General features: G+C 45.4%; 1 protein-coding gene across 2 annotated transcripts in view; it reads left to right on the forward strand.

The window, feature by feature from the left end:
• The window catches only part of eng (endoglin), a 44,985-nt gene extending 22,360 nt beyond the window's left edge, over nt 1-22,625 (forward strand). The window contains exons 4-15 of one of the 2 annotated variants that reach the window (XR_013812618.1): nt 4,715-4,828; nt 10,594-10,765; nt 11,251-11,419; nt 11,736-11,841; nt 13,082-13,277; nt 13,651-13,793; nt 14,756-14,986; nt 15,450-15,516; nt 18,717-18,824; nt 19,170-19,217; nt 19,316-19,406; nt 19,603-19,735. Coding sequence is in view for 1 of the 2 variants with exons in the window: in XM_079755763.1 (XP_079611889.1) it covers nt 4,715-4,828; nt 10,594-10,765; nt 11,251-11,419; nt 11,736-11,841; nt 13,082-13,277; nt 13,651-13,793; nt 14,756-14,986; nt 15,450-15,516; nt 18,717-18,824; nt 19,170-19,217; nt 19,603-19,724 (1,476 nt within the window). In the remaining variant the exon portion in view is untranslated. Of the gene's footprint in view, nt 1-4,714; nt 4,829-10,593; nt 10,766-11,250; nt 11,420-11,735; nt 11,842-13,081; nt 13,278-13,650; nt 13,794-14,755; nt 14,987-15,449; nt 15,517-18,716; nt 18,825-19,169; nt 19,218-19,315; nt 19,407-19,602 lie in introns of both variants that reach the window. The other variant, XM_079755763.1, reaches the window with a different exon arrangement.
• The last annotated feature ends 2,924 nt before the right edge of the window (nt 22,626-25,549 follow it).

Consider the following 25,549-nt stretch of genomic DNA (forward strand, 5'->3'; position numbering starts at 1 on the left):
AGGAGTTTTTTTTTTTCGTAAACACATTAATAGAAGGGAATCTCTTTATCTCTTGCCAGAGCTGTCCGGCTGGATGGGAAGCATTTTTCTTGCAGACGCTCCCCAATCTGTCTTTCTCTGTCTCCAACCCCCCCATCTCCTCCACCCCTAGCCTTCTTCCTCTTTTCATTACCATCTCCCAGCATCCCATTGTCAGCATCCCAATTTCAGACGAAATTTGATGGGCAGCGAAAATAAGTAAAATGGTCGTCCGTCGCTTACAAGGAAACCAAGTAAGAAAAAAAGAACTGCGGGAGGAGTAGTTCTTCCACAGCCCATTGATGTCACACCTTGGCACGGCCGGTCCCCAAGGGGGCGAGGGGAGCCTGGCACAGGGCCCGAGACCGGACCCTCGGTGCCGGCGCGGGGTGAGAGGCGAGACACAAAAGAATAAGTGGAAGCAGCGTCAGCAGAGGCTCTGCTGCAGTGGAGAAGAGAAGAAAGGGGAGAAAGGAGTGCTTTGAGGAAAAGAGAAAGGGAAAGAGGTCTGAGGAGGGAAAACGATTGCATCTTGATTGGAGCCCAGGAAGAGAAGCCAAGGGGGGATTGATGACGAGGATGGTTGTGGTGTAGCACTTTTCTACTTTGCTTGGTTCATGGTCGGAGGTCATGTGATCAAGGGGGCATGGGGTTAAATGTGTGGGGGGTTTATTAAAGTTATGGTGACAGAACTTGTTGAAGGAGAATGAGGTCAGTGAGGTGGACATCATCTTCTTATCATGATATATACGACTCCACGTTCTCTTCTTCATTGTTTTGAATATTTTATGAATTTGGGGTTAGAATGATTTTGTATCGTCAATGTATCATACATTTTATTTACCCTTTTTGCTACTTTTCAACACTGCATAATACTACAACACAATATAATATTCACATGAGAAAAGGCGCATTGTTTGAACATAAGCTAAGAAAAAACGAGAAAATACAATTCCTTCTTTCTTTGTGTCATTACTCTGTGAAGCCGTGGCAGCTTTCATGCCAACAGTATTCCTCGTTTGAAGGTAAAGCATGTCAAATTCATTATGAATGCGACTCTTCCGGGCTTTATTTTTACCCACACCAGCCTCAACGCTGTACTTTTCCTTTCAATTAGGGTTATATCCGGCGCTGCCATGCTGCAGAAATATCCCCCTGTTCACTTGTTTGCACCACTCCTCCGCTTCCATGTCTCATTATCAATTCCTACCCGGTAATGGCTGTGTCTGTAGTCCTATTGTGAATCGACTTTCCTCTGCCCGTACAAGACGGCGGGGGGATAAAAGTAAGAAAAGTCAAAATCGAAAAACAACACCACTAACCATAAACAGTGAAATGAAGGTCCATGCCTTGTTAGCCACTATAGCCCTCGCCTCTCTCTCTCTCTCTCTCTCTCTCTCGCAACTCCTAACCACACACACGCACACACACTTTCTTTGGAGCTTAATACCCCGCGCACTCGCCCCGCTCACATCGGGATGTTTTCCCGCCTTGCGGAGGGAGCAGACGCAGCGACATAACAGGATTGCATTTAAATGTCGACTTCCTGCCAAACAAGGGGCTCCCACAAAGTCCACCTCGTTGGGCTAATTAGTGAGATGGTGCAATGGTTTAAGGTTGGCAGGCAAGACGATATATCCAGAAGGGCTAAACCAACACAATAACAAATGCAATCTAATGGAGGTGGATGTAGCTGAATTAGGAAAAACGACCTGATACGTTTTTCGATTTGACACCTGCATATGCAAACCTGTGTCGAAAATCAACAGCTATCGCATCCCGCCGTCATTTCGGCGGAATGCGATAGCATCAGCCACTGTTTCCTCTTCACCTTCCTTCCCTCGCTCTCTTCTCGTTCATTCCTTTCGGTGACCTTCTTCCACGCGACGCGCGCTCTGTAGATGCGCTGCTATACGGCTCTGTCGCACATCACGCCGCGGCAAACATCCTCCCAGTATTATCAGATGTATTCACCCTCTTCTACGTCCTTCTCTTTCCGTCCCGCCCGTGACATTTCAAAGGCTCTCCCGTCAGCTTGTTTTATTTTTCTGTCTTCCTCTTCCGTCTCGGTTTGTTGTGGTGTTTGTCCATGTTATGAGGTCTACTCTGGCCTCGTCTCGCTCCGCGGGGGATAGGCAATTACCGCTCCATGATCTGGCATTAGCTCATCATAATCCTTTTAGATCACATGCGGCTCCCAGCAGGTAGCAACAAGATGAATTTAATAACGGGGATTTGACGTTTGCCAAAGCGAAAACACGAGTCCACTTCCATGGAAGGAAGCTGTTAGGGGTTTATGGGATAATATTTTGGCAGTGTTTGGCAGTAAAACCAACACGAGGATGTAAGAGGAATCAAATATTTGAGCAAAGCAAAGCTATCACGTGAATGATGAATTGTAAATCCATTCATTGCTAATTCATTGTTCATTGTTTTGCCAAGTCAATTTCATAGCTCAGACCCTTTCGCTAACTTAACTAACGTAGCTAACATTTTCAACTCAAACCTATCCTCCCCCAAATGTCGTACAGTGTTCTTCGGCGGTGGCTAGAGCGTTGACAACTTGCCCGTTGTGCGATTGGACACGCCACTGAATGTATATGGGGAGGGAGGTGGTCCAGGTAGACATGTTTACCCAGCAGTGTACAGAAAGCGCAACACAGATTTGGAACGGATTTGAATAACCCTCTCTCTCTCTCTCTCTCTCTCTCTCTCTCTCTCTCTCTCTCTCTCTCTCTCTCTCTCTCCATCCCCCTCTTTCCCTCTCTCTATTTGGCTCTCTCTTTCTCTGCCAAATCACACAGTAGGAGGGGGTACATCGAGACTGCCTGGTAGGACAGATATTGGTTTTATTATGATTATACAGTTGGATTCATTTAAAAAAGGGAAGCACTGGTTTGTCAAGGGAAATAGACTCGCAAGAGTAAAATAAATACAACTATGTTTTTTTCCGCTGTTAAATTATTAAAAAATGCCATTTAAAGCAACCGTGTTCATGATTTGTTTTCGGTTTCTGTAATAAAAGTGTGCTGCAGCCAATGCGTTTCTGTTGAGTCACAGCATGAAGGATTGGGCACTGTAGTGTGCGTGACATCTTAGTTTTCTTCTTAAAAAAGGGTTCAGGGTAGTGTGTGTAAGCATTCTGGTCCCTTATCCCATGGCTGAGCTGGGATATGCCCTGAAAGAACTTTGGTTGGATGGATGGATGGATGGATGGGTGGACGGACGGATGTGGAGCTAGGGTGATGGAAAGTTGAATGTAAGGATGATAACAGATGACAGACACCTACCGATGGGTGGACGGATGCTTCCTCCAGCACCGCAACCGCCTTGCCCACACCGACCCCTCCCTCTTGTATCAACAAACCCTCCACAGTCTGACCCTAGGTCCCGTGACGTCGACCGGGTACCGATCAAGGCCCCCGTCATACACGCAGACCTTTCAAATCATTCCGTCTCTCCAGAAGCTCCCTGCTGTATGACGCGTGCACCTGAGACGGCCTGACGACTCCTACCCTCCCGCAGGCAGGCCCTGTGCTTCTCGTCAGCGGCTCAATAAAAGCTGAAGAAAGGGATAGAGAAAGGTGTCTGTTCAGCGTTTGTTTGCATGGGAGCTTTATCAGCCCCGCTACAGAGATACCATTACCGGCCGAGCCACGACAATTCCAGTCCCTTCCACAGATCGCTCTCTCTGCTGGAGCCCGCAGTGTTAGATTAAATTCTTGCCTCTGCGGTGCGATGAATTTCAGACGGCCTCCCTCTGGAAAGCACGGTGTCATGGTGGTGCAGGAGATGAGGATTCTGGGGTTGTAGATCAGTGCTTTCAATTTGCTTTCATTTTTTACGGAAGCTCATTTGGAGACGGGTTGTAGGAAATGTCTAGTCGACAAGGTGAAGCGGTTGCGTCTGCAGATTCTTTTTTTGTTTATTGCATTCGGTTTATTTTAACGCATAATTGTACAACCCTGAACAACTGAAACATGCTTGTGTGCGTGCGTGCACATTGTATGCCCGGACTCCCCTGTTGAGCTGATTTATAACTTAATCGTCATCTCATACATGTCTGATGATGTCATCCAATCACTCCTGGTGATGTACTGTCCAGATATGATAATGTGGGTCACTGGGTTTCAAGGAGAACATGTTTCCAAGTGCATGATCGGCAGTGAAGGACACATTGGATATAGGGGATGTATTGAAAACATGTCTTGCATTGTAACTCCTAACATGTACTCTATGACACTGAATGACCTAACCTTTTGTTTCTGATTCCGATCCTTTTCACAGAGGTGTCAACGTAGAACACACAGTTTTCACTCATAATACTAATTATAGGTCTGCTACTTTTTTGTACTAGCGAACATTGTCCAGGGTCAATGACAAATGTACTTATTGTAAGTGGCTTTGGATAAAAGCGTCTGCTAAACGCACTAATGTAAAGGTAGTTGAGCCTACCCTGTAGTACCCTTGAACATGAAAAGAGCATGACCCATCATTAGTGTTATGAGAGACACCTGTATTTGTCCTACGATGACCTCTCCGTGGTAAAGGGTCAACAGCTACTCTAGAGCAACTCTTAAGGAACTCTGCCATGACACTTAGGATTTGACTGTTCCACCCATAGTTCACTACGGATCGAACAATCGACTAAATTACAACATATTCTAAATCCAAGCTCCATCTCTCTGTCTTCCAGGGTATGTTCATTCTGGACATGACCATGGCCAGGCCCATGAAGGTCATCCTCACCTTGAGCTCCCCTGATGCGACCTCGGTGTACTTGAAACCGAACAAAGACGTCAACATCTATGTGAGTACATTAATGCCCTTCCTTTCAATTGGACCCCTTCACAGAGCTGTTCCAGCAGGGTAAACATACAGGTGTATGGCCGCCCGGCACCCCGACATTCACATTGGGTAGGCGACCTACCCAATGCTCCTTACAGGTGCCAGGGCGTGGGTAGTAGACTAAACCAGTGAAGTTCTACTTCATGTCGGCGTAGCCGCCTAGCCGACTATCTATATGTCTTCTACCCGTGCCTCGGTGCAGACCCATAATCAGTGTTATGAGCCACATCTGGGTTGGCCTTCCAGTAATGTAGCGTCTTACACAGGGGTTCCATAACAATAGTACTAGCAGTAGCAGTCACACAGTAGCACATCTAGCGAATCAATATTTGTATCGATTCGAGGTTGGACTTCAGAGTATTTTTGTTTTAATGCTCCCACCTCCCAGATGTACTAAGCTAGTGCCAGCTGCTTGGTGTGGAATCAAAGTAGCACAGATGTGTGGTCCTCAGGGCCAGTTTAGAGAAACAATTAACCTTGTTTGTTTTCGCTGACTCTCCCCCAGGGCTTCTCTCTGTGTGTGCGACAGTTTACATTTGAGCACTGCACTCTATAAAATAGATAACAGAGTGGGAGTGCTTGGGTAGCCAGATAGAAAAAAGAAAAACGACCAACTGCATTGTCTGTAAAAAAAGAAAAAGAAAAATCTGTTCCAATGAGAATCCAATGAGGTTTATTCTTCACTTTGTTCAAGGGCTGCTGTCAGTGTCAGGTTGAGTCTGTCTGTAATAAATTGGAAATATCTGCATTTTCTTGGACTCCAGCACTTTTGGATTCCCTAAAACAATTTTGAAGAAGTGATGTTGTATTTAACTGTTTAGAATTGTTGCTCTGCCTCGCATAATTGCAGGACAGACTGGGAGTAAATTAAAATCAATGTGACGCAAATGGGTTTTAGGAAATATGAATCTATTCAATTGACAGCGGCAGCAGATGTGGACAACAGAAAGCAAGAAAGCCATAGTGATTCTAAGGAATAGTCAAAATATAAAACCATCTAAAAAACTTTTTGTCTCAATTGACCATCTTTCAGTTTGTCACGTCATTAACAAGAGAACCGGTGCGCCAACAAAAAAGATGATTCGCTTCCAGTAAAAGAGTAGAGATCCTACACCCCGTGTTACATCCTGCTGAGGGGTCTGCAGTACATTCCCCCGGCCCACGGGATGTTCTCGGTGGGATCACGCGGGGGAGTGATTGTGTGTGTGTTGTCTTTAATCTGAAACAACAGCATCTGCTCTGTGTCTGTCTGAGGAAGGACGTCACTGGGGGGTTTGACGGCTCATCTGGGGAACTGCATTAAGGGAAAGATAGTGGGGACAGAGTGTGTTGGGGACAGAGTGTGTTGGACAGAGTGTGTTGGACAGAGTGTGTTGGACAGAGTGTGTTGGGGACAGAGTGTGTTGGACAGAGTGTGTTGGGGACAGAGTGTGTTGGGGACAGAGTGTGTTGGACAGAGTGTGTTGGGGACAGAGTGTGTTGGGGACAGAGTGTGTTGGGGACAGAGTGTGTTGGGGACAGAGTGTGTTGGACAGAGTGTGTTGGGGACAGAGTGTGTTGGGGACAGAGTGTGTTGGGGACAGAGTGTGTTGGGGACAGAGTGTGTTGGACAGAGTGTGTTGGGGACAGAGTGTGTTGGACAGAGTGTGTTGGGGACAGAGTGTGTTGGACAGAGTGTGTTGGGGACAGAGTGTGTTGGGGACAGGGTGTGTTGGGGACAGAGTGTGTTGGACAGAGTGTGTTGGGGACAGAGTGTGTTGGGGACAGAGTGTGTTGGACAGAGTGTGTTGGGGACAGAGTGTGTTGGGGACAGAGTGTGTTGGACAGAGTGTGTTGGACAGAGTGTGTTGGGGACAGAGTGTGTTGGGGACAGAGTATGTTGGACAGAGTGTGTTGGGGACAGAGTGTGTTGGGGACAGAGTGTGTTGGGGACAGAGTGTGTTGGACAGAGTGTGTTGGACAGAGTGTGTTGGGGACAGAGTATGTTGGACAGAGTGTGTTGGACAGAGTGTGTTGGGGACAGAGTGTGTTGGACAGAGTGTGTTGGGGACAGAGTGGGGACAGAGTGTGTTGGGGACAGAGTGTGTTGGGGACAGAGTGTGTTGGACAGAGTGTGTTGGACAGAGTGTGTTGGGGACAGAGTGTGTTGGGGACAGAGTGTGTTGGACAGAGTGTGTTGGGGACAGAGTGTGTTGGACAGAGTGTGTTGGGGACAGAGTGTGTTGGGGACAGAGTGTGTTGGACAGAGTGTGTTGGGGACAGAGTGTGTTGGGGACAGAGTGTGTTGGGGACATAGTGTGTTGGGGACATAGTGGGGCCAGAGTGTGTTGGGGACAGAGTGTGTTGGACAGAGTGTGTTGGACAGAGTGTGTTGGGGACAGAGTGTGTTGGGGACAGAGTGTGTTGGACAGAGTGTGTTGGACAGAGTGTGTTGGGGACAGAGTGTGTTGGGGACAGAGTGGGGACAGAGTGTGTTGGACAGAGTGTGTTGGGGACAGAGTGTGGTGGGGACATAGTGTGTTGGGGACAGGGTGTGTTGGGGACAGAGTGGGGACAGAGTGTGTTGGGGACATAGTGTGTTGGGGACAGAGTGTGTTGGGGACAGAGTGTGTTGGACAGAGTGTGTTGGGGACAGAGTGTGTTGGACAGAGTGTGTTGGGGACAGAGTGTGTTGGGGACAGAGTATGTTGGACAGAGTGTGTTGGACAGAGTGTGTTGGGGACAGAGTGGGGACAGAGTGTGTTGGGGACAGAGTGTGTTGGGGACAGAGTGGGGACAGAGTGTGTTGGGGACAGAGTGTGTTGGACAGAGTGTGTTGGGGACAGAGTGTGTTGGGGACATAGTGCGGACAGACTGTGTCCTTTTGGGGACATATTGGGGACAGAGTGTGTTGGGGACATAATGTGAACCAAGGGTGTTGGTAGCATAATAGGGCCAGTGTTTTGGGGACATAGTACTTCAGGGACATAGTGTGAACCTGTATGCCAGTACGGGATGACCAGGTGGTGATACCTGGAAGCACACTGGGGACTAAGGGACCCAATCAAAACAGGACATGGCTCAGCAAGTTCCCGGAGCCGACTAGAGCTTTCTGTTGTGTTTTTCCAAACGTTTTTCTGTAGCGCACTGTGCATTTGTATCCTGTTTTCCACCTTGCCCCACTGAGCGTCTGGTGATCGACCTTGATGAATTTTTTGTATCATCATTTGTTTTTTTGTTTTATTTTTGTTTTGGCCCATTCAGCCACTGGAGAGGATATTAAAATGTTTCTGACTTTAGGCAGTGTAGACCTTGGGTTACGATTAAATCATCACTCAAATTCATAATTTGATAGTAAAGCTCTGCAGCAGGAACCGATTCTCTGTAAAAAAAAAAAGCTGCATCAAGTCAATGTTGGAGAAGGGGAGAGCGAGACAGATCAATACCACATGGAAACATTTGTACCATCTGCTATATATTTGTAAGACATACCACCGAGTTGTACTTTAGAGTAATCCTACCTAAATGAATCTACTACCGAGAGAGATGTTCATTTCTGTGATTGCATCACACTTGATGATGTGGGAATTTGCTTTAATCATCATATTAGAAGGATTACTTTGAATTGTGTCTCGGGACAACTTTCTCTGGAATCTTATTTTGACTTTATTGTCTCCAGTTTCCCAAATGTGTTTCACATCAGTGGCAGTTAATCTTTTCCCCTTTCATTTTGTTTGAAAGGGGAAAAGCCAGACGACTTCAACTGCCCTCAAACAAGCACATGTGCACACGCATACACACACACACACACACCCACACACACACACACACACACGCATGCACGCACGCACGCACGCACACACACACACACACACACACACACACACACACACAACACACACACACACACACACACACACACACACACACACACACACACACACACACACACACACACACACACACACACACACACACACACACACACACACACACCATACACACTCACACCCAGGAAACTGCTTTCTGGAATGCTCCTTTTTTCCAGACATTTGAATTATATAGAACATTGCTGATGTACCAAACTAACAGCTGTAGAATGATTATGCTATTATGTAAAGGGAACACACTCATATCCCTATTTTATCCACACAGTACATACAGTAATGAAGTTGTGTAACTATTTTTGTATATTGGCCCAGACACCAAAAAACTCAGACTTAACCCCTATCCCTCTATGTACATCAAAAGCATAACAGGAACATTCTACAGTAAGGGTACATAAATCTGGTTGTGGTTAGGCTTAGCCCTAGCCCTAACTCTATTAAATAATGTATAAATAAATATCTTAGTTGAATACCATTTCCTCAGTTTCCATGAACACTGCCAGTAAACAGGAACACCATTAGTAAATGATTTTTTAGGCCGCTAGTTAACCAGTTAAATAACTGGTAGTAAATATTTATGACTGAATTAATTAATTAACCAGTTGATTAATGTCAGTTAACTAATGGGTCAAATATTACCCTTATCCAAAACTGTTTCCAGAAAAACAAAATAATCCATTATACGAGTATTATTATTATTCCACAAGGTATAATATTTCGACCTCCACGCGGCTAGCAGCACTAGTGGACAGTATATTTTTACCTCATATAGGGGCCAGATTCCAGGCAACTGTAATGACGCACGCCGTTTAAAAAAAGGGCCAGTTTCCTGGCCCAAGACAGGAAGTGGAGGAAGGACTATGGCTCCAGTAGGGGTGGGGGGGGGGGGGGGGGGGCTTCAACTGAAATCGCCAGGACACTTAACCATAATAAACATTCCTTTTCAAATGGAGCCTGCTTTGAGAATAGCAGTGGTAAGAGGTGTGTGTGTGTGTGTGTGTGTGTGTGTGTGTGTGTGTGTGTGTGTGTGTGTATGTGTGTGTGTGTGTGTGTGTGCGCGTGTGTGTGTGTGTGTGGTAGTAGAAGGTGGCAGTAAATTGGGTAAACATGAGGAAAAGTCCTATGAATAAAGAGCTGACTCACTCATTACTCCAGGGAGAAAAAAAGTGTGACCAATAAATATTAATATTGTGTTGCTTCTTAAAGCTGGTGTCTGTGAGATTTGAGAGTTGTAGAGAGCAGAAGAGAGCAAGGTTTAGAAAATAAACCACCCACCCTCTCCGGGCCCTCCCTATGCCTCTCCACCATTGAGAAGGGTTTCATTCACAAACATTTGATGGAACTCTGGTAACAGTGTGCTCGCATGTTATTGACAGGCAAGATAAATCCCCTGAACCAACCACGGAAGAGAGATGCCTCGATTGGTCAGAACTGAGCCAGGAGCATTCCAAAATCTAAGTCGACCAGGAAGGATATTCTCACTGAGCATTTTACTCATACATAGCTGAATAGTGACATTGATGACATTGAACAAATTACATTGAAATTAAAGTTGTGTAACCTTACCTACATCACCTGCAACGTTACTTGAACAACAACACTTTCAACAAAGCGGGTCTTACAATGCACCTCTCCTTGAGCGCAAACAGTTTTTTAGCATGAGTGGCCCCAGTAGGAATTGAACCCCTCACCCTTAGCAGTGATCATTCCCTATCACTTCAGCTGGACAGGAATACAGCTGGGGCAGACAGGAGTGCTAATATTATATAGCTCACCTACGGCCAGATGATCACTCTTGTAGTTGATCGCCAACGGATGACCACTGCGATTTATACGGCCCTCTGTCGTGTTTTCCTTTCAGGTTGGCAACAACTCCACCGTGAGTTTTATAATTCATCAGAACCAAACCCATAGGATGGACCTGCCTTCAGACCTGGCGCAGCTGGTCCACTGGGCGACACAGACCTTTGGGGGCGTGACCTCGCTGACCACCATCGGAAACACAGAGAAGATCAACTACACCGGGAGAGAAGGTTAGTCCCGGCAGTATATAATGAGGAAGTGAACGTTGTTTGTGCGGGGGGGGACTTAAACAGTGCTTTCTGTTATTGAACTCTTGTTCCCTCTGCCCTCCTGTCGGTAAGTGTTCCTAGGGTCTCTTGGATTTTTTCTACACTTTGTTTGCTGCATGTATATTGTCTTCATCCATTTTAACTACTATTTTAACTACTATCTGATGTTTCCGTTCTTTTTCTGTGCGGCAACCTTGAGTCTCCTGAAAGGAGGCATACAAATGCAATGTATTATTATAGTCATTACTAATAAAATACAATTAACCTTATGATTATTATGATTATTACTATTATTCTATTCGGCATAGAAGGTGCCTGTCGCACTTTGAAGGATTTCACCACCAAACAGCAACCATACATGGAAGAAGGGGTCAATCGCTCAATCAGTGACTTGGTGGACAGAAAAAACACCACCACAATTTAAAAATGGCCTTTTTCCTCCACAGGCACCAGGCTGGAGCCCAGAGACTGCGTCCTGGAGCATGAAGTCCCGTCGCTGAAGCCCTTCATGGAGCTGACTCTGAAGCAGCCGTCCGCCCTGGTGTCCTGCTTCGTGGATGCCCCCGGCGACGCTGAGATCCACATCATCAACATCCCCGACAGCGCCAGTCCCCGGTATGTGTTCCAACACCGACGCCGCCGACATGATTAGTGGAGGGAAGTTAATGGACGGAGGCAGGGCCCGTGACGTAAAGATTAACGGGCCGAATCCCAAGTTGGTAATTAATTTGTAATTTTGCTGGTGCGCTTTTTGTGAAAGGGTGAGGTTATTATTAATGGCACGTATTCGAATGCCCTGTAAATGACTTTAGATGATGAAAGAAACCCAAAGGAGTAAATCGCAACATGACAGGAGATGACGTTTGATCGGAACGATAACCGCAGCCCTTCCCTCAGACGCACCGTTAATGTTCTGGTGTTTGTGTTTCAGCAACGTGTTGGTTAACGTGGACACAGAGAAAACCATTAGTCTGTTCCTGAGGGGCCCCCAAGGAACATTATGGAGCTTCCGCAAACCCAGAAACACCAAGTTTGGAGTAAGCCAAGTCATGTTCATTTTGTACAGCGGATGAGAAGAAAAGAAATTTAGAAACACTTCTTGACAGCAAAGAATCTGATTTAATGGAGCGTGATCATGGGAGTCACACTGGGTGCATTAACCAAGCGTCTTCAAAGAGACAACGGGTGTGCGTGATTCTTATACGGGAGCTTTCAGAGGGTGGGCTGTAACAACACAGAGAACAAAGGTGAGGGGAGTGACCTTTGTGGAGAGTTAAGGACTGGCCAGGGCTGGAGAGGCCAAGGTCATTTGAAATACACTATGGGGGGAAGTGGACGCGTCTGCAACGATGCAGGACAGCTTAAGGCATCTAAACAATCCGGATGTCAGGAGAAAGGCAGGGCCTCCTAATCAGACACCAAATGGCTTTTAAATCAATAAGTAACCATGTGAACAAGGTCATGTCATCTGTATGCCATTTGATTTGGATCAATTTCCCCACCACTATAGCCCTTGAATCTAGTAACTGTCTCAGAGGGCCTCACAGGCCCACATCCCCAAAAAGTAGGGGGTTCAGGAAGACTTCCGGAGTAGGAACCACACTCTGTAATACATGCTCTGAAAAAAAATACCCCAAAAAAAGTAATATGGACCAATCGGCTTACAATGTCGGATCTCGAATGGGAACAGATGAAGCGATGATGAATGTATTAAAGTGTGTTCATTCCCACTGTGAGTGCCTGGGTCTCGAGAGAGCTTTATGAGTGAGAGCTCAGTAGCAATGCCAAGTTACACAAGTTGAACGTTTGAGGTTTTATTGAATTGGACGAGGTACCAGAGGCAGAAGGAAGAGGAAAGACAATCCCGACAGTATTCACTTAATTCTTTATTTTTTGGTTTCATCAAAAAGTTCGAGCCCAGTTTCAAATTGTCATATACTATTTGCTACATTATATATTGTGCAGCATATTATATTACGCGTTATATACATATCAATATCTTGCATTTTATATTTTGTATATAGATATTAATAGTTGACAATGGCAGCTTTGCTTTTTCAGTGGCAAAAACTTTGTTTTTCTCTTTGCTTGCGTATCATTTGGTATGAGTATGGTAAGAGGGGGATCATTCGGTACTAATATATATATACTAATATAGGTAATATTGGATGGTGTGGCATCCTATATTACTTTTCTACTACTCATTGAGCAACATAAGAACATTCTGTTGGATCATGTTCTGATTGGTTCGTTGTTGTCTTGCCTTCACCAACACAGTCCACCAACAAAATCTGGCTGGTCAGCTTAAACCACACACTGGAGCCGACAGTCACGTTGACCAATGACAGTGCCCTGGCCGTGCAGCAGAAGGCCCTCGACTATTTCAAGGCTACATCGTTCACCAGCTACTCCGAAATCCAGGGAGAGGGATCTATGATCGCGTTCCTGCTGACACTGAAAGACCACTCGCCAGGTAAGAAGATGAGTGCACCTGGTCAACTGTGTTTAACATTTGACATTTCCGTTAAGTATTCTAAATGTATTATCGTTAAAATCGGACAAGTTCACAGGTCGGGTTTATTGTATTTGCTTGGCTATCTTATCAAATATGCACTGCAAGCAGATATATTCTAAAAGCGGTTTAAACATTGGGTTTAAATATGTCAAAGCGCGACAAAAGGTCCAAAGTAAAAATGGTTCAAAGGTCATTATTATTCCCCCTGGACACTGCAGCGACCACAGCCACAATAACAACAGGAACCGTCGTCTGTCTCATTACATTTGTTGAAATTATTCACGAGTATTTGAACATTTGAACAGCATGCCTTTTCTGTCACCGGCTGCAGCCAGTCCAGATCCGGTTGTTCCCGCCTTCACCACCAGCGCGCCTAAAGATCCCCTGCTGATGCAGCTGTACACCACCCCGGACTACCGCTTACCCCTCGAGCCAAACACCAAGGTGCAGAGCGACAAAAGGATCTACGCAGAGGTCAGGAAAACCCCACCCCCACCACACACACTTCACTTCAGCGTGACGATTCCCCTTTAGGTTGTTGGTTTGAGTCTCGATGGCTCCGCACCACACACACTTCACTTCAGCGTGACGATTCCCCTTTAGGTTGTTGGTTTGAGTCTCGATGGCTCCGCACCACACACACTTCGTGCTCGTTCTGAACGGAGGGAGGAAGGCTTGGGGGTTTTATCTGATTAATTGGTCGTCTGTTCTATGATTGTGTGAAGAACACGCTCGCAGAGTATGGTGTTATTGTATTTTTATTCAATAGGATGTGAAGTCATTTCAATGGAAAGGGCCCATTTCACAGCAGACTAGACAGTGTGGCAGGCAGGAAGGAAGTACACAACATGTGCAAGGGAGCGTTTCTCAGGGGGCGCATGTGGGTTTTTCAGCGGTGGTAGGAAGATAATATAACATAATTGTCAGCTTCCAAACCATTGCCCAATCCAATTTGAGATTATCTCTAAGTCATTAACTCCAAAACATCTCATGTTTCCTTCTCCTCCTCCTCCTCCTCCTCCTCCTCCTCCATCTCCTCCACTGTCATCTCCATTCTTGAACTCCGTCATCTCATCCATTCTCAACTCCATCCTCATGTCCTTCGTCATCACCATCACCATCACCATCATCATCATGATCATCACTATCATCATCATCGACATCATCACTATCCTCATCACCATCATCTCTTCCATGCTCCTCCCCCACCCTCCCCTTCCTCCCCGCCCACCTGTCTCCTCCTCTGCCCTCCCCCTCCACCCGTCTCCACCCCCTCCACCCCTACCCTCCCCTTCCTCCTCCTCCACCCCTTACCCTCCATCATGTCTCCTCCTTTGTGCCATCTCCTCCACCGTGTCTCCTCCTCTGCCCTCTCCTCCTCCTCCTCCACCTCCACCTCCACCTCCCCCCCTTTCCGTTTCCCCGCGCGCTGACAGATCTCGTTTTACACGACGGGCCCCATCGAGCTCGTCGTCAGCGTGGTCGGCTGCTCGGTGCGCTCCAAGAGCTTGTTCCCCGTGGTGAAGGAGATGCCCTTCATCCTGGAGAAGTGCTCAGTCCAGCTCTGCCGCAACAGCACACGCCTCAGCTTCTCCCTGGACCACCTCCAGGAGCTGGCCCCCACCACCTGGGACCTAGAGTGCTCGGTGGATTTATGCTTCAACAAGGTACCCACAGTGGGGGAAAGTGGGGGGGGGGGGAATGACGTGGAGAGACAAACAAAGACAAAAACAAGGAGAGAGGTGCCCGGGGATTGAAGGAAAAAAAGGTCAGCCCGCCTGGTGGCGGCAGTGGTTGTTGTTGAAGATATCGACCCAAAGCTTCTTCTTCTGCCTTTTTTTTTCTGTGTTCTGAAAAGTTGATTGGGATATAATTCCTCAGCAAAAACAAGTGTGTTTGGAGCTTTGGAGCTAGCGGGGCTGGAGACGAACACGTCTTTGTTCAGACAGCTAACTTAGCCACCTGAAGTTGCTGAAATGCTAACTGTCAAATATTGATCAACTGTCTTTTCCCCCAAGTATTGAATTTTGAAATTGTGATGGTTGTCTTCCAATCTCTGAAAAAAAGAATTCGGATTCCAGCAAAGTTTGAGCTAACCTTGCTAATCTTTTTTAATTTTTTGCCGTGCAGAAGTGCGGCAACGGAGGTCGAGTGAAGAGGAACCTGGAAGTCGCCCCGCACAACACTCCAACAACGAGTGAGTTCAGCTCACACACACACACACACACATCCATGCAAAAGCACATGCACACATACACACATGCACACATGCGCACGCAACAACCTACATACACAAACAAACGAACACACAACGACACACACGCACACACACACACAAGCCCACAGCAACAACACAGCCTCTAGAACTCGTGAGAGTATTTCCTCTCCCTCATCATAACAGCTGCCATCGTTTTCATTATTATTTATGCTATCAAACACACAGATGTTTGTGTTGACCCCCAAGAGATTAGACTTTATGCAGATCACTCCTCAATGTTTTCATTACTGAGCCACACTTTTCCCTCTCTCACATGGAGCCCATTTATTTTAAATGAACTGTGTTTGGCCCATATCGTTAGAGAGAGACAGAGAGAGAGAGGGAGAGAGAGAGAGAGAGAGAGAGAGAGAGAGAGATGAGAGAGAGATGAGAGAGAGACGAGAGAGAGAGACGAGAGAGAGAGACGAGAGAGACGAGAGAGAGAGACAAGAGAGAGAGAGAGAGACGAGAGAGAGAGAGAGAGAGAGAGAGAGAGAGAGAGAGATGAGAGAGAGACGAGAGAGAGAGACGAGAGAGAGAGAGACAGACAGAGAGAGAGAGAGACGAGAGAGACGAGAGAGAGAGAGAGACGAGAGAGAGAGAGACAGAGAGAGAGAGAGAGAGAGAGAGAGAGAGAGACGAGAGAGACAAGAGTTAGGGAAGAAGAAATAGACAAGTGTGTCACATGTACTGAGAGAAAAAGAGAGTTGTGTTCATGCTTTGCGATGAGGTCATTCGGTGCACTTCATGTGCGACAACACTGCTATCTATATCACCGTCTATTACGGGTAAAACTGACCAGAATATGATTGGGTTGGCCATCACAACTCTGGCAGGAAGGAGTGTGTGTGTCTATGTGTGTGTGTGTGTGTTTGTGTGTGTGTGTGTGTGTGTGTGTGTGTGTGTGTGTGTGTGTATGGGGGAGCGGGACCCTCCTCCTGTAGGAAGGTCTGCAGTTTGACCTTGTGGCCACAATCAGGAGTAATGACCCTCCAGGGAGGGAGAGAGGGGAGAGAGAGAGTGGTGGAGGGGAGGGGAGGGGTGAGGGGATGGGTTGGGGGGGGGGGGGGGGGGTCTCTCTTTGTATGTCTGAAGGGATGGGGGCCAGGGGCGCCAGGGGCGGGGGGCTGGTTGTATGACCGCACGGTTGTCCAAACACGGGGCCGCCGTTGTCCCGGCTGCTTGATGCAGGCAGCAGAGCACAAAGCGGGGGGGAAGGTGTCGGCTTCAAAGGGTCCCGCGACGCTGCGTCCCCGGGAAGAAGAAGAAGAAGAAACGGCATTCCTCCCCCCCCCCCACATCGTCGGGACCGCCCCCCCCCCATCCCCGTCCCCGTCCGTTGTTAATATCGCGATTGCTGATTTAGTTTCTCCACGGCGAGAGAGACAAGAGAGGGGAAGAAGGAAACGTCTGGTTTCCTTTTATTGGGACGTCTCCGGGCTTTGGCACACGTCTCTCTTCGCAGCTACCAAACGATTTATTCATGAATTCCCCCAATCCACCCCCCCGTCACCCTGCGATTTCACTTATTAGAGGAGATCACAGAACTTGCTGCTACTGCTACTGCTGGTGCGTGTGTTTGTGTGTGTGGGTGTGGGTGTGGGTGGGGCGGTGTGTGTGTGTGTGTGTGTGTGGCCTGAATCCGCCTAATCTACTCATTCAGGCTTCTGCTCCTGTACGGCGGTGCCATTGCTGCTTATTAGAGAGCAGATAGCAGCAGCGGTTACAGTTTGGGCTAACCCACCACAACCCACCCCCTCCCTGCAGAGGACTGTTTAACTGTTGAGTAGAGGAGGGGAGGGGCGGGGACGTTGATCAGTGTGACAGGCGTGATGTACTCTGGTGTTTTAATGTTTGATTTTGTCGCTCAGAGCTGTGAATCCACTTAATGTGCAGGTGTGTTTGTGTTTGTGTGTGTGTGTGTGTGTGTGTGTGTGTGTGTGTGTGTGTGTGTGGGGGGGGGGGGGGGGGGGGGGGGGGTCAGACAAACATCCTTCCTGTTGGCAAGTTGTCCCTGATATGGGGCTCCTGGGAGCAATGCCACAGACTTATACTCTCTACCTTCCTCTCTCTCTCTCTCTCTCTCTCTCTCTCTCTCTCTCTCTCTCTCTCTCTCTCTCTCTCTCTCTCTACCTGTGTGAGGGCTCATTTCCTTGCTGTGTTTATTCAGCTTCGCTCCACCTCTACATAACACCATCCTACCCACCGCTGGGATCACAACAAACATGTCAGAGAAACAGAAACGTCTCCGAAGGAGAGAGAAGGGGAAGGGGGGGGGGGGCTTTGTTTGAGGTGATCGTCCCTGGTCTGAAGCCAAAAGCCTTGAATGTTTTCTATTGGCTAATTTAGTCACTATTTGTATTCTTTATTTTTTTGACCTCATGTATTTGCGCCGGTGGCTTTGGCCACCAGGTGTCCCCATTGTGCAACGGTCCTTGGGTGTGCTGCTGGCGGCCTGCGGTTTAGTCGGTCATTGGTCAAGCTGGAACGTATCCCATATCATTGAGTCAGTGTTCGTTTCTCCTTAATACTTAAGGAAGGGTTGGAAAATGGGGTACAACAGCAGTGTTGAAGTAATTTCAGTTGTAGATTTCCCCCTGTGTGCATTGTTAAAGGTAGTTAATTTTGTACGCTCTCTCATTAGACCGGTAATGACCATCTCTTCTCTCTTTGGGTGCCACATGGGCTGATCAGTTGTGTGCCTGTGTGTGTGTGTTTGAATGTGGTTTTGCGTGTGTATGTGTGTGGACATTTGTGTATGCGAGGGGTGCACGTGTCTGAGTGCGTCATAACATAATAGCAAATTCCCTCTTCCCTTTGTGTACCGCTAGTTCCTAAATTATGTTTTATGTATTGAAAAGCTCCTTCCTTTTATGCCCTTTCCTGAGAATCAATTCACAGTGAACGCTTACCATACAGCAGATGGAAGGGAAAAACACCTTTTAGAAATCCACTCTAATGACTGGATTATATTTGGAAATGTCATTTATTTTCTGCTGCGAGAAGCGCCATTACAACCTTTACAAAAATGCCCAGGTGTGTTCTGTTTAGCTGCGTTTTTATTTCCTTTTGCTTTTTCTTTTTCATCGTCGTCTTCTTCATCTTCTTCTTCTTCCTCTTCTGCATGCATATTTCCGCAGAGCCGTTCTTTGACTTTGGCCTTCCAGCTGTGCTGGGAATTGCGTTCGGAGGCTTCCTGATTGGAGCTCTTCTTATCGGCGCGCTGTGGTTCATCAAGATCAAAACAGGTGAGGCGGGAGGAGGAGAGAGAGAGGACCACAGAAGGGCGAACGGAGAAGGAACTGCGTCGGCTGAGGTCTGTGGCGTTTGTTTACGTGTGTAGCGCCGCGGTATACTTCAAGCGACGCCGTTTCTTCCACGTTTTTTCGGATGTGTGTCGATTTCGATTATGCTTGTTATCACCGTGGCGACTGCCGTCTGACTGTGTCTTCTCCAGGTTTTACATCCATAATGTAAATAACATAAAGCTTGACGATGTAATACTAGAGTGTATACAGTACAGCAGCTAACCGCGAAACATACTGTGTAACTGTACAAGCTAATTCCGCGCTCTCCACCTTTATTTCCACCAGGGTATCCGACTCGTCTGGATGTGAGCTCCACTGCTGCCAGTCTCACAGGTGAAACATTGCCGCGTGTCTTAGCCCCACGTTCCTGGTGCCTCTGTTTTGGTCTTTTTTCACGTGTTGTTTTCATGTCTTTCCCATGTTGCTTAAAGACCGTACCGTTTGCTCGTTGTTGTCGAAGTCAAAGAGATGAATTATCGAGTGTGAAGTGAGACATAAAGTCCCCGCGTCTCGTTCGATAAGGCGAGTGTCCTCTGCGTAGATTGAAACACGTACAGCAGGAATCATTTTACATACAAGAAACCAACATAACATGTCTATTGAATCCCTGTTCTTCTTCTTTTTCTCTTCCTCCTCCTCCTCCACCTTCTCCTCCTCCTCCTCCTCCTCCTCCTTCTTCTTCGTCTTCTCCTCCTCCTCCTTCTTCCCCCCCCTCCAGGTTGCCCCTGCTCGCTGACCAAACGCCCACCGGTGTCCGCCAACCCCTCCCCGTCCGAGAACAGCAGCGCCAACGCCAGCATCGGCAGCACCCAGAGCACTCCCACCAGCAGCATGGCGTGAGAGCCCCATCCTCCTCCCCCCCACCACCTCGGCCTCCTCCCACCTCATGCAGCCTGCCCCTCCCATCAGAGTCACCAACAATAGTACCTTCCCTTAGCTCCCTTCTCGATAACACTTTACAATATGGATACATATATTAACCATTGATATACATTAGTTATTGTGGTATTAAGCAGTATTATCTAGCTTTAGCTTAGGGGTAGTGAGTAAGGGGTAACCCTAACCCAAACCCTATTATATAATGTATACATGAATATCTTAGTTAACATGAACACCATTACCTTTTTTTTTTAACATGAACACCATTAGTAAACATGAACATCATTAGTAAACGATTACTAGACCATTAGTTAACTTTGCGTTCACTGTTAGTAAATGCTTATTACTGCATTAACTAAGTTTCATTAATGAACCCTTATTGTAAAGTGTTACCTTTTAATTGGATTTGATTCTCAACCAAACAAGTATTAGCTGTGTGCCAATACAGCGGCCACATGGAAGAGATCCCCCCCCCCGGGAGTGGGGGTGGAGGAGGGGTAGGGAATTCCGTCAGTTGCAGGAAAACTGAAGTCTGGTCGATGGCTCCTGACACTTGCCTCTCGACTAGTTTCTCTTTTTTTCTTTTTTTTTCTCCCTCTCTCCTGCTAAGCCTCTGAGCTTCCAGACAGGAAGTTAAAAAGGGCAAGAGAGAAAATACACACTAGCTCACCGCAGCAACAGGAAAAAACAAAGCATGTCCCCCAAGAACAGACAGGAAATTCACCGCATTCTTTTCATTGAATTCTGCTCATGTGACGCCGGCACAATAAGAGTGCGGGAACAGGCAGTCTAGAATGACACAAGGATTTGGATTGATGCTAAATTATGTAAAATTTATCCCACCAACATCGTTTTTTTTTTTTTATAGTTTCAAGGTTAATAGTCTTAGCTTTTAAAAAGGCACATCAATATTTGTGTTTCCAAAGTGTCTTGCAATCGATCTCGTTTACCTCTACAGACGACTATTTACAAGTCAGGAATTGGGTTCAAATGCTGTACTGGATGTCAATATATTTTCATTAAACCAAGGAATTCGTTTTTTTGTCTTTACTTAATTTGATTGTTGTAAAGACTATGAATAGAAATACATTCCATTCCTAGTTACAAATAAGCCCCACATCTAAAAGATTATGGTGGCTACGATCCTTTAGTGTTAATTAGTTCATTCGTTGTTAATAATAATGATTGTAGGAGCAGATTCAATATCACAACCCTGTGGAAATGGTCTGTGTACAGCATTTTATTTTCTTAACAGTTTGACTGGCTCTTGTTTGAAAAGTTTGAGCCTAGCATCTTTCAAGATGTAGTATTTGGTGGACTATGGCTCATGCTTGTCCTTGCATAACCACTGTATGTTGACGGTTGAACCGTAAATTGTGACACAATATTTGTTGAAATGTACAAATGTAAATGGGTCGTTATTGTTTTGTCTCCCTCTCGTTGCGTTATTTGAGCTATGAGATATTCTCATTACTTAGTAAAGGTGTGTGGCTTTTAAATGCAACACTTTTAAACAGCATTTATAGTCAATGATATAGCTTTGAAAGCCCAACACATTTGATACTGATATGAATCTGATTTCACTCTCCAATTTATCCTTCAACCCCAGCTACATGTGTTCAATTGTATAAACATTTGAAACGTTTGAGAAAAAGGGGAAGAAAACTCTAAATAATAGACTGACCATGTTTAAAAAATGTCCCCCCCCCCCCCTATTTTAACAATATAGCCAAGTCTCTCTTTCTCTATTTTCTGTGTATGTGTGAGTGTCTGTCTCTGTTAGCAAGCGCCTGTGAATTTGTGTTTGGTGTGTATATGTGTATGCGTGTGTGTTTGTTGTGTGCGTGTGTGTGCGTGTGTGTGCCATGATAAAAACAAGACAGATTTTACGATGTGCAATATGAGCTCAACATTCATGTAATTCTGTGTGTACTTATTTTGTAAAAGTGCTGTATGATATTACTGTATTCACCATTTATTCCTTATCTCTTGTATTGTTCGAACAAACAATCCTGAATTAATTCCCTATTATGCCACGTCAAATGCACAACAAACTTGTTAACAAAAGTTCTTACTTATATGTATTTCATTTTTTTCACATGTAATTTTATAAATATATATAGATATATTTCTTTTTTTAAGTAAAATGTGCCTTTGCCAATCCATGCACAGTTTTTCCAATTTGACCCTAATTGATTTGGAGCGTTCCCTCTAATGTCCTCTTCAGCTAAGTAGCCAATAGTATCCCAGATGATCCAGACACAGTCTTGTGTAACATCACGTATTCCCTTTCCTCTGTTTGGAAAGTGGATCCATCGTGCATTATTAACGTTGTGACTCTTTAAACGTCCTTTCAGATATGCATCATCATGGTTCCCATCGCAATGCGATGATTGATACACAGTGGCGCGTGAGCAGGCCATGTCCCGCGGCCTTGATTGCAGAAACGTCTCGCGTTGCTTGTCGCCGTTTACCTGTAGTCACGGTCGGCGAGACGTCGGTTCAAAGGAACACAACGTCAAACCTGTCAAATCGGGAATCGTCCTGTAATGGTGTAACGGTTCCAGCCACTGCCAGGCTGTCTCAACACTGGCGGGGGAAGGACTAGAACCTGGGACAGAAAACATGTGATCCTGTCAGGGAGTTGAAGGGTTTAACCCTGCGGATCTCTGGCCAACCTTTTCACAACCGCTTCCTCGTCTACACTGATAGACGCGCCGAGAAACAGACACGTGTGTGTGTGTGTGTGTGTGTGTGTGTGTGTGTGTGTGTGTGTGTGTGTGTGTGTGTGTGTGTGTGTGTGTGTGTGTGCGTGTGCGTGCGTGCGTGCGTCCCAAATGCTTACATTGGGGATTTTTTGAACCATTGCAACGATTGCATTCATCCTCTCACCACTTGTATGTCGACCACCTGATCATGTCTCAATCGTGTTTGTCATTTTCTAGTAGACCTCAATAAACTATTGGAATACGCCACGATGAATCCGTTTTCTTTAAAGAAAAAAAAACAGCATATTGTTCATATGTATGCATGTTAGGCTTTATAAATAGGTACAACCAATCAATCAAACATTTTATTACATTTTGATGACCATCCAATCTTCAGAGAGATCTGCATCAAGTTTTTTTTTTTCATCTCACTCACTTTTTTTTAGTCAAGCTATCTGCAAATTGTATTTCTTCACTGATTGCATTTTGTCTCCAGATGTCAAGGTTGAACGTCTGCCCCTCAGTGGCGATAATCACACATTACATTTTTGTCCCACAGGCATTTTTTTATAATTCTCCTTTTTACACACATTATGCCGTTATTGTTATATCACACCATATTACGAATATTTAAAGTTAACTCTACACCATACAGATACAATTGAGAAACAAAATAGATGTTAGTTGTGTGATTTAAATCACATATCATAGTTGGATTACCTTCGAACAAAATTGAGCCATTTACTGCATTTGCTTAGCAATTTATTAAATTCCCATGATTCATCTGGATTCCAGTATAATCGTTTTTAAACTTTGAAAACGGTGGGCGAACAGTTTGTGGTTCTAGCACTCTATCTCTCTCACTCACTCATTCACTCACTCACTCACTCACTCACTCACTCACTCACTCACTTAGACACACAAGTACACACACACACACTCTCCCTCAAACAAATGAAATAGCATCATAATTATTGTGATTTGCGTGTGGTGAGTTCTGAAATAAGTGAGTTCTCTATTAGGTGTACATGCCTCTTTCACTCTCTCTCCCTGTCTCTCCATCGCTCTCTTCCTTGAAATAAATATTTTTCATTTTTCCAGTGGTTTTGTGGAGCTGTACAAGAAGTGTTTATAGTCCTTTGGCTGTTTTGTCTTGTTTGAAATGAGGAAGCCTTCACCCCTGGATACGGCCATGGAAAAGTCCGGCCTTGTGTGGGCCCCCATTGTGTGTGTGTGCATGTGTGTGTGTCATGGTTGGTGTGTGTGCGTGTTTGTGTGCAGGGATTTATTTGTGTTTCTGTGTTTGTGGGAGGGTAATCATGCGTGTGCGTGCATTTGTGTGTGGTTGTGCATGTGTGTGTGTGTGGGATTTTCTTCCCCTATGGCTTTCACAGTAAAGCTATGCCCATTATATTCAATTCTAAATCTAGAAGTGTTAGCTTCTAGTACACAAGTCCGACATACTCACAAACAGAATGTATGTTTTCATGAGGAGTGCATGTTGAAAAGTTTAACAGGCTAGATTACGACGCACACGGGTTACTTTGTAAAACTTGCCCATTTCCTTTCTAATCAAACGCCTTCATGTCCTTGTTTTGAACAGCAGTGACAATGCAATAGGGTGAAGTTAAGCCCCAGGGATATGAGTGTGTTCATTTAGGGCAAAGAACCAATTATGACCTGCACGTGCCTATGCACTTCCACTGGGAATAGATAAACATAGGACTAGTACTATTATGCCCAAATATATTCTTATTAGGAATTCACCGCAGGACCTTACTTCAAAGAAATCCCTTTTTAATGGCAACATTGTTAGAGACGGATGTTGATGTTAGAGACTGAAATACAAAAACACCATGCATTTAAGAAATACGAAATATCCACAGTTTAAATGTTGATCTTATCATGGGCAAACAAAACATACATTTCTAAATTCTTATTCATACTGGCTTCATGTTAGGTTTGTTATCTATACTTTACACTCTAATCCAAAGTCTATCTTTTCAAAATTGTCCTCCATTAAAAAAAAATATAATTAAATAAAGCACACTGGTAGAATAATGACGTGATGATCTTTTCCAATCAGTGAGAAGGACATACTCACCGATGGCTGTTTAATTCAATAATTGGTTTATTTTATTAATTCATATTTTGTGAGCGAGAGGGATTACTCTTATCATGCATTTACTTTGAGAGGCCCTTGAGAACACTTGCATGTTATTTGACTGATTGTTGTTGAAAATGGATTGGAAATAGCAGGTTTATTATAATTATAATTTTCAGTATTTATTATTAGTTATTTGTATATTGACTATCAGTTTCCCAATATTCATATGTTTTATCAATATCAGATGGTGACAAAGATACACTTTCAGGCATTAACATGAACCTAAATCTAGTATATGCACATAGTAACTATAGGGAATGTGAAGTTGACATCACACCACTTTGAACCCCATGGGGGCCGCGCCATGTTTAGAGGTCACTGCTTCTGTTGGTCTGTTGGATCTCACTCACAAGATGGCGCCCCGTGTTATGTAACTTCCCATTCCCTATTGCATTCACAAAAATCGTGTTAATACGATTTATTCGAAGGTAACATGCTTTACACAACAAGAGAGAAATCAGAAGCAGTAAACGGTATGAAACAGAACCATGATGTATATCAATTTAATCGAGTATAATAAACCAAGGAAAAAAAACAAATGTGCGTAAAAGAGGTAACCAAGGTTGGTAAAAAACATTTTTGACAATTTGCATGATCAACAGATAAAATAAAATTTCTCCCCAAGCACACAAACACACAACAATTGCAAAGACGGGCCCCATGATGCATCACACAGCAGCACCAGATTCACCGTCATATCAAACAGATAAAACCCAACAACCTGCTTGCTTGTCGAGCCTTCGGGGAACTGTGAATCTGAGGAAGTCACATGTCATTGGGATTTGAAGCCACTTCTCTTTGGACAATCGTGCTTCCACCCCCCCTCCTTACCCCCCTCCCTTAACTGCCCCAGGCAGCAGCACCACACCGGGTTGTTTACGCTTTCACACAATGTGTGCAGAATGAATCCT

This window comes from Pollachius pollachius (assembly GCF_949987615.1).
Source record: "Pollachius pollachius genome assembly, chromosome: 18".
Lineage (NCBI taxonomy): Eukaryota > Metazoa > Chordata > Actinopteri > Gadiformes > Gadidae > Pollachius > Pollachius pollachius.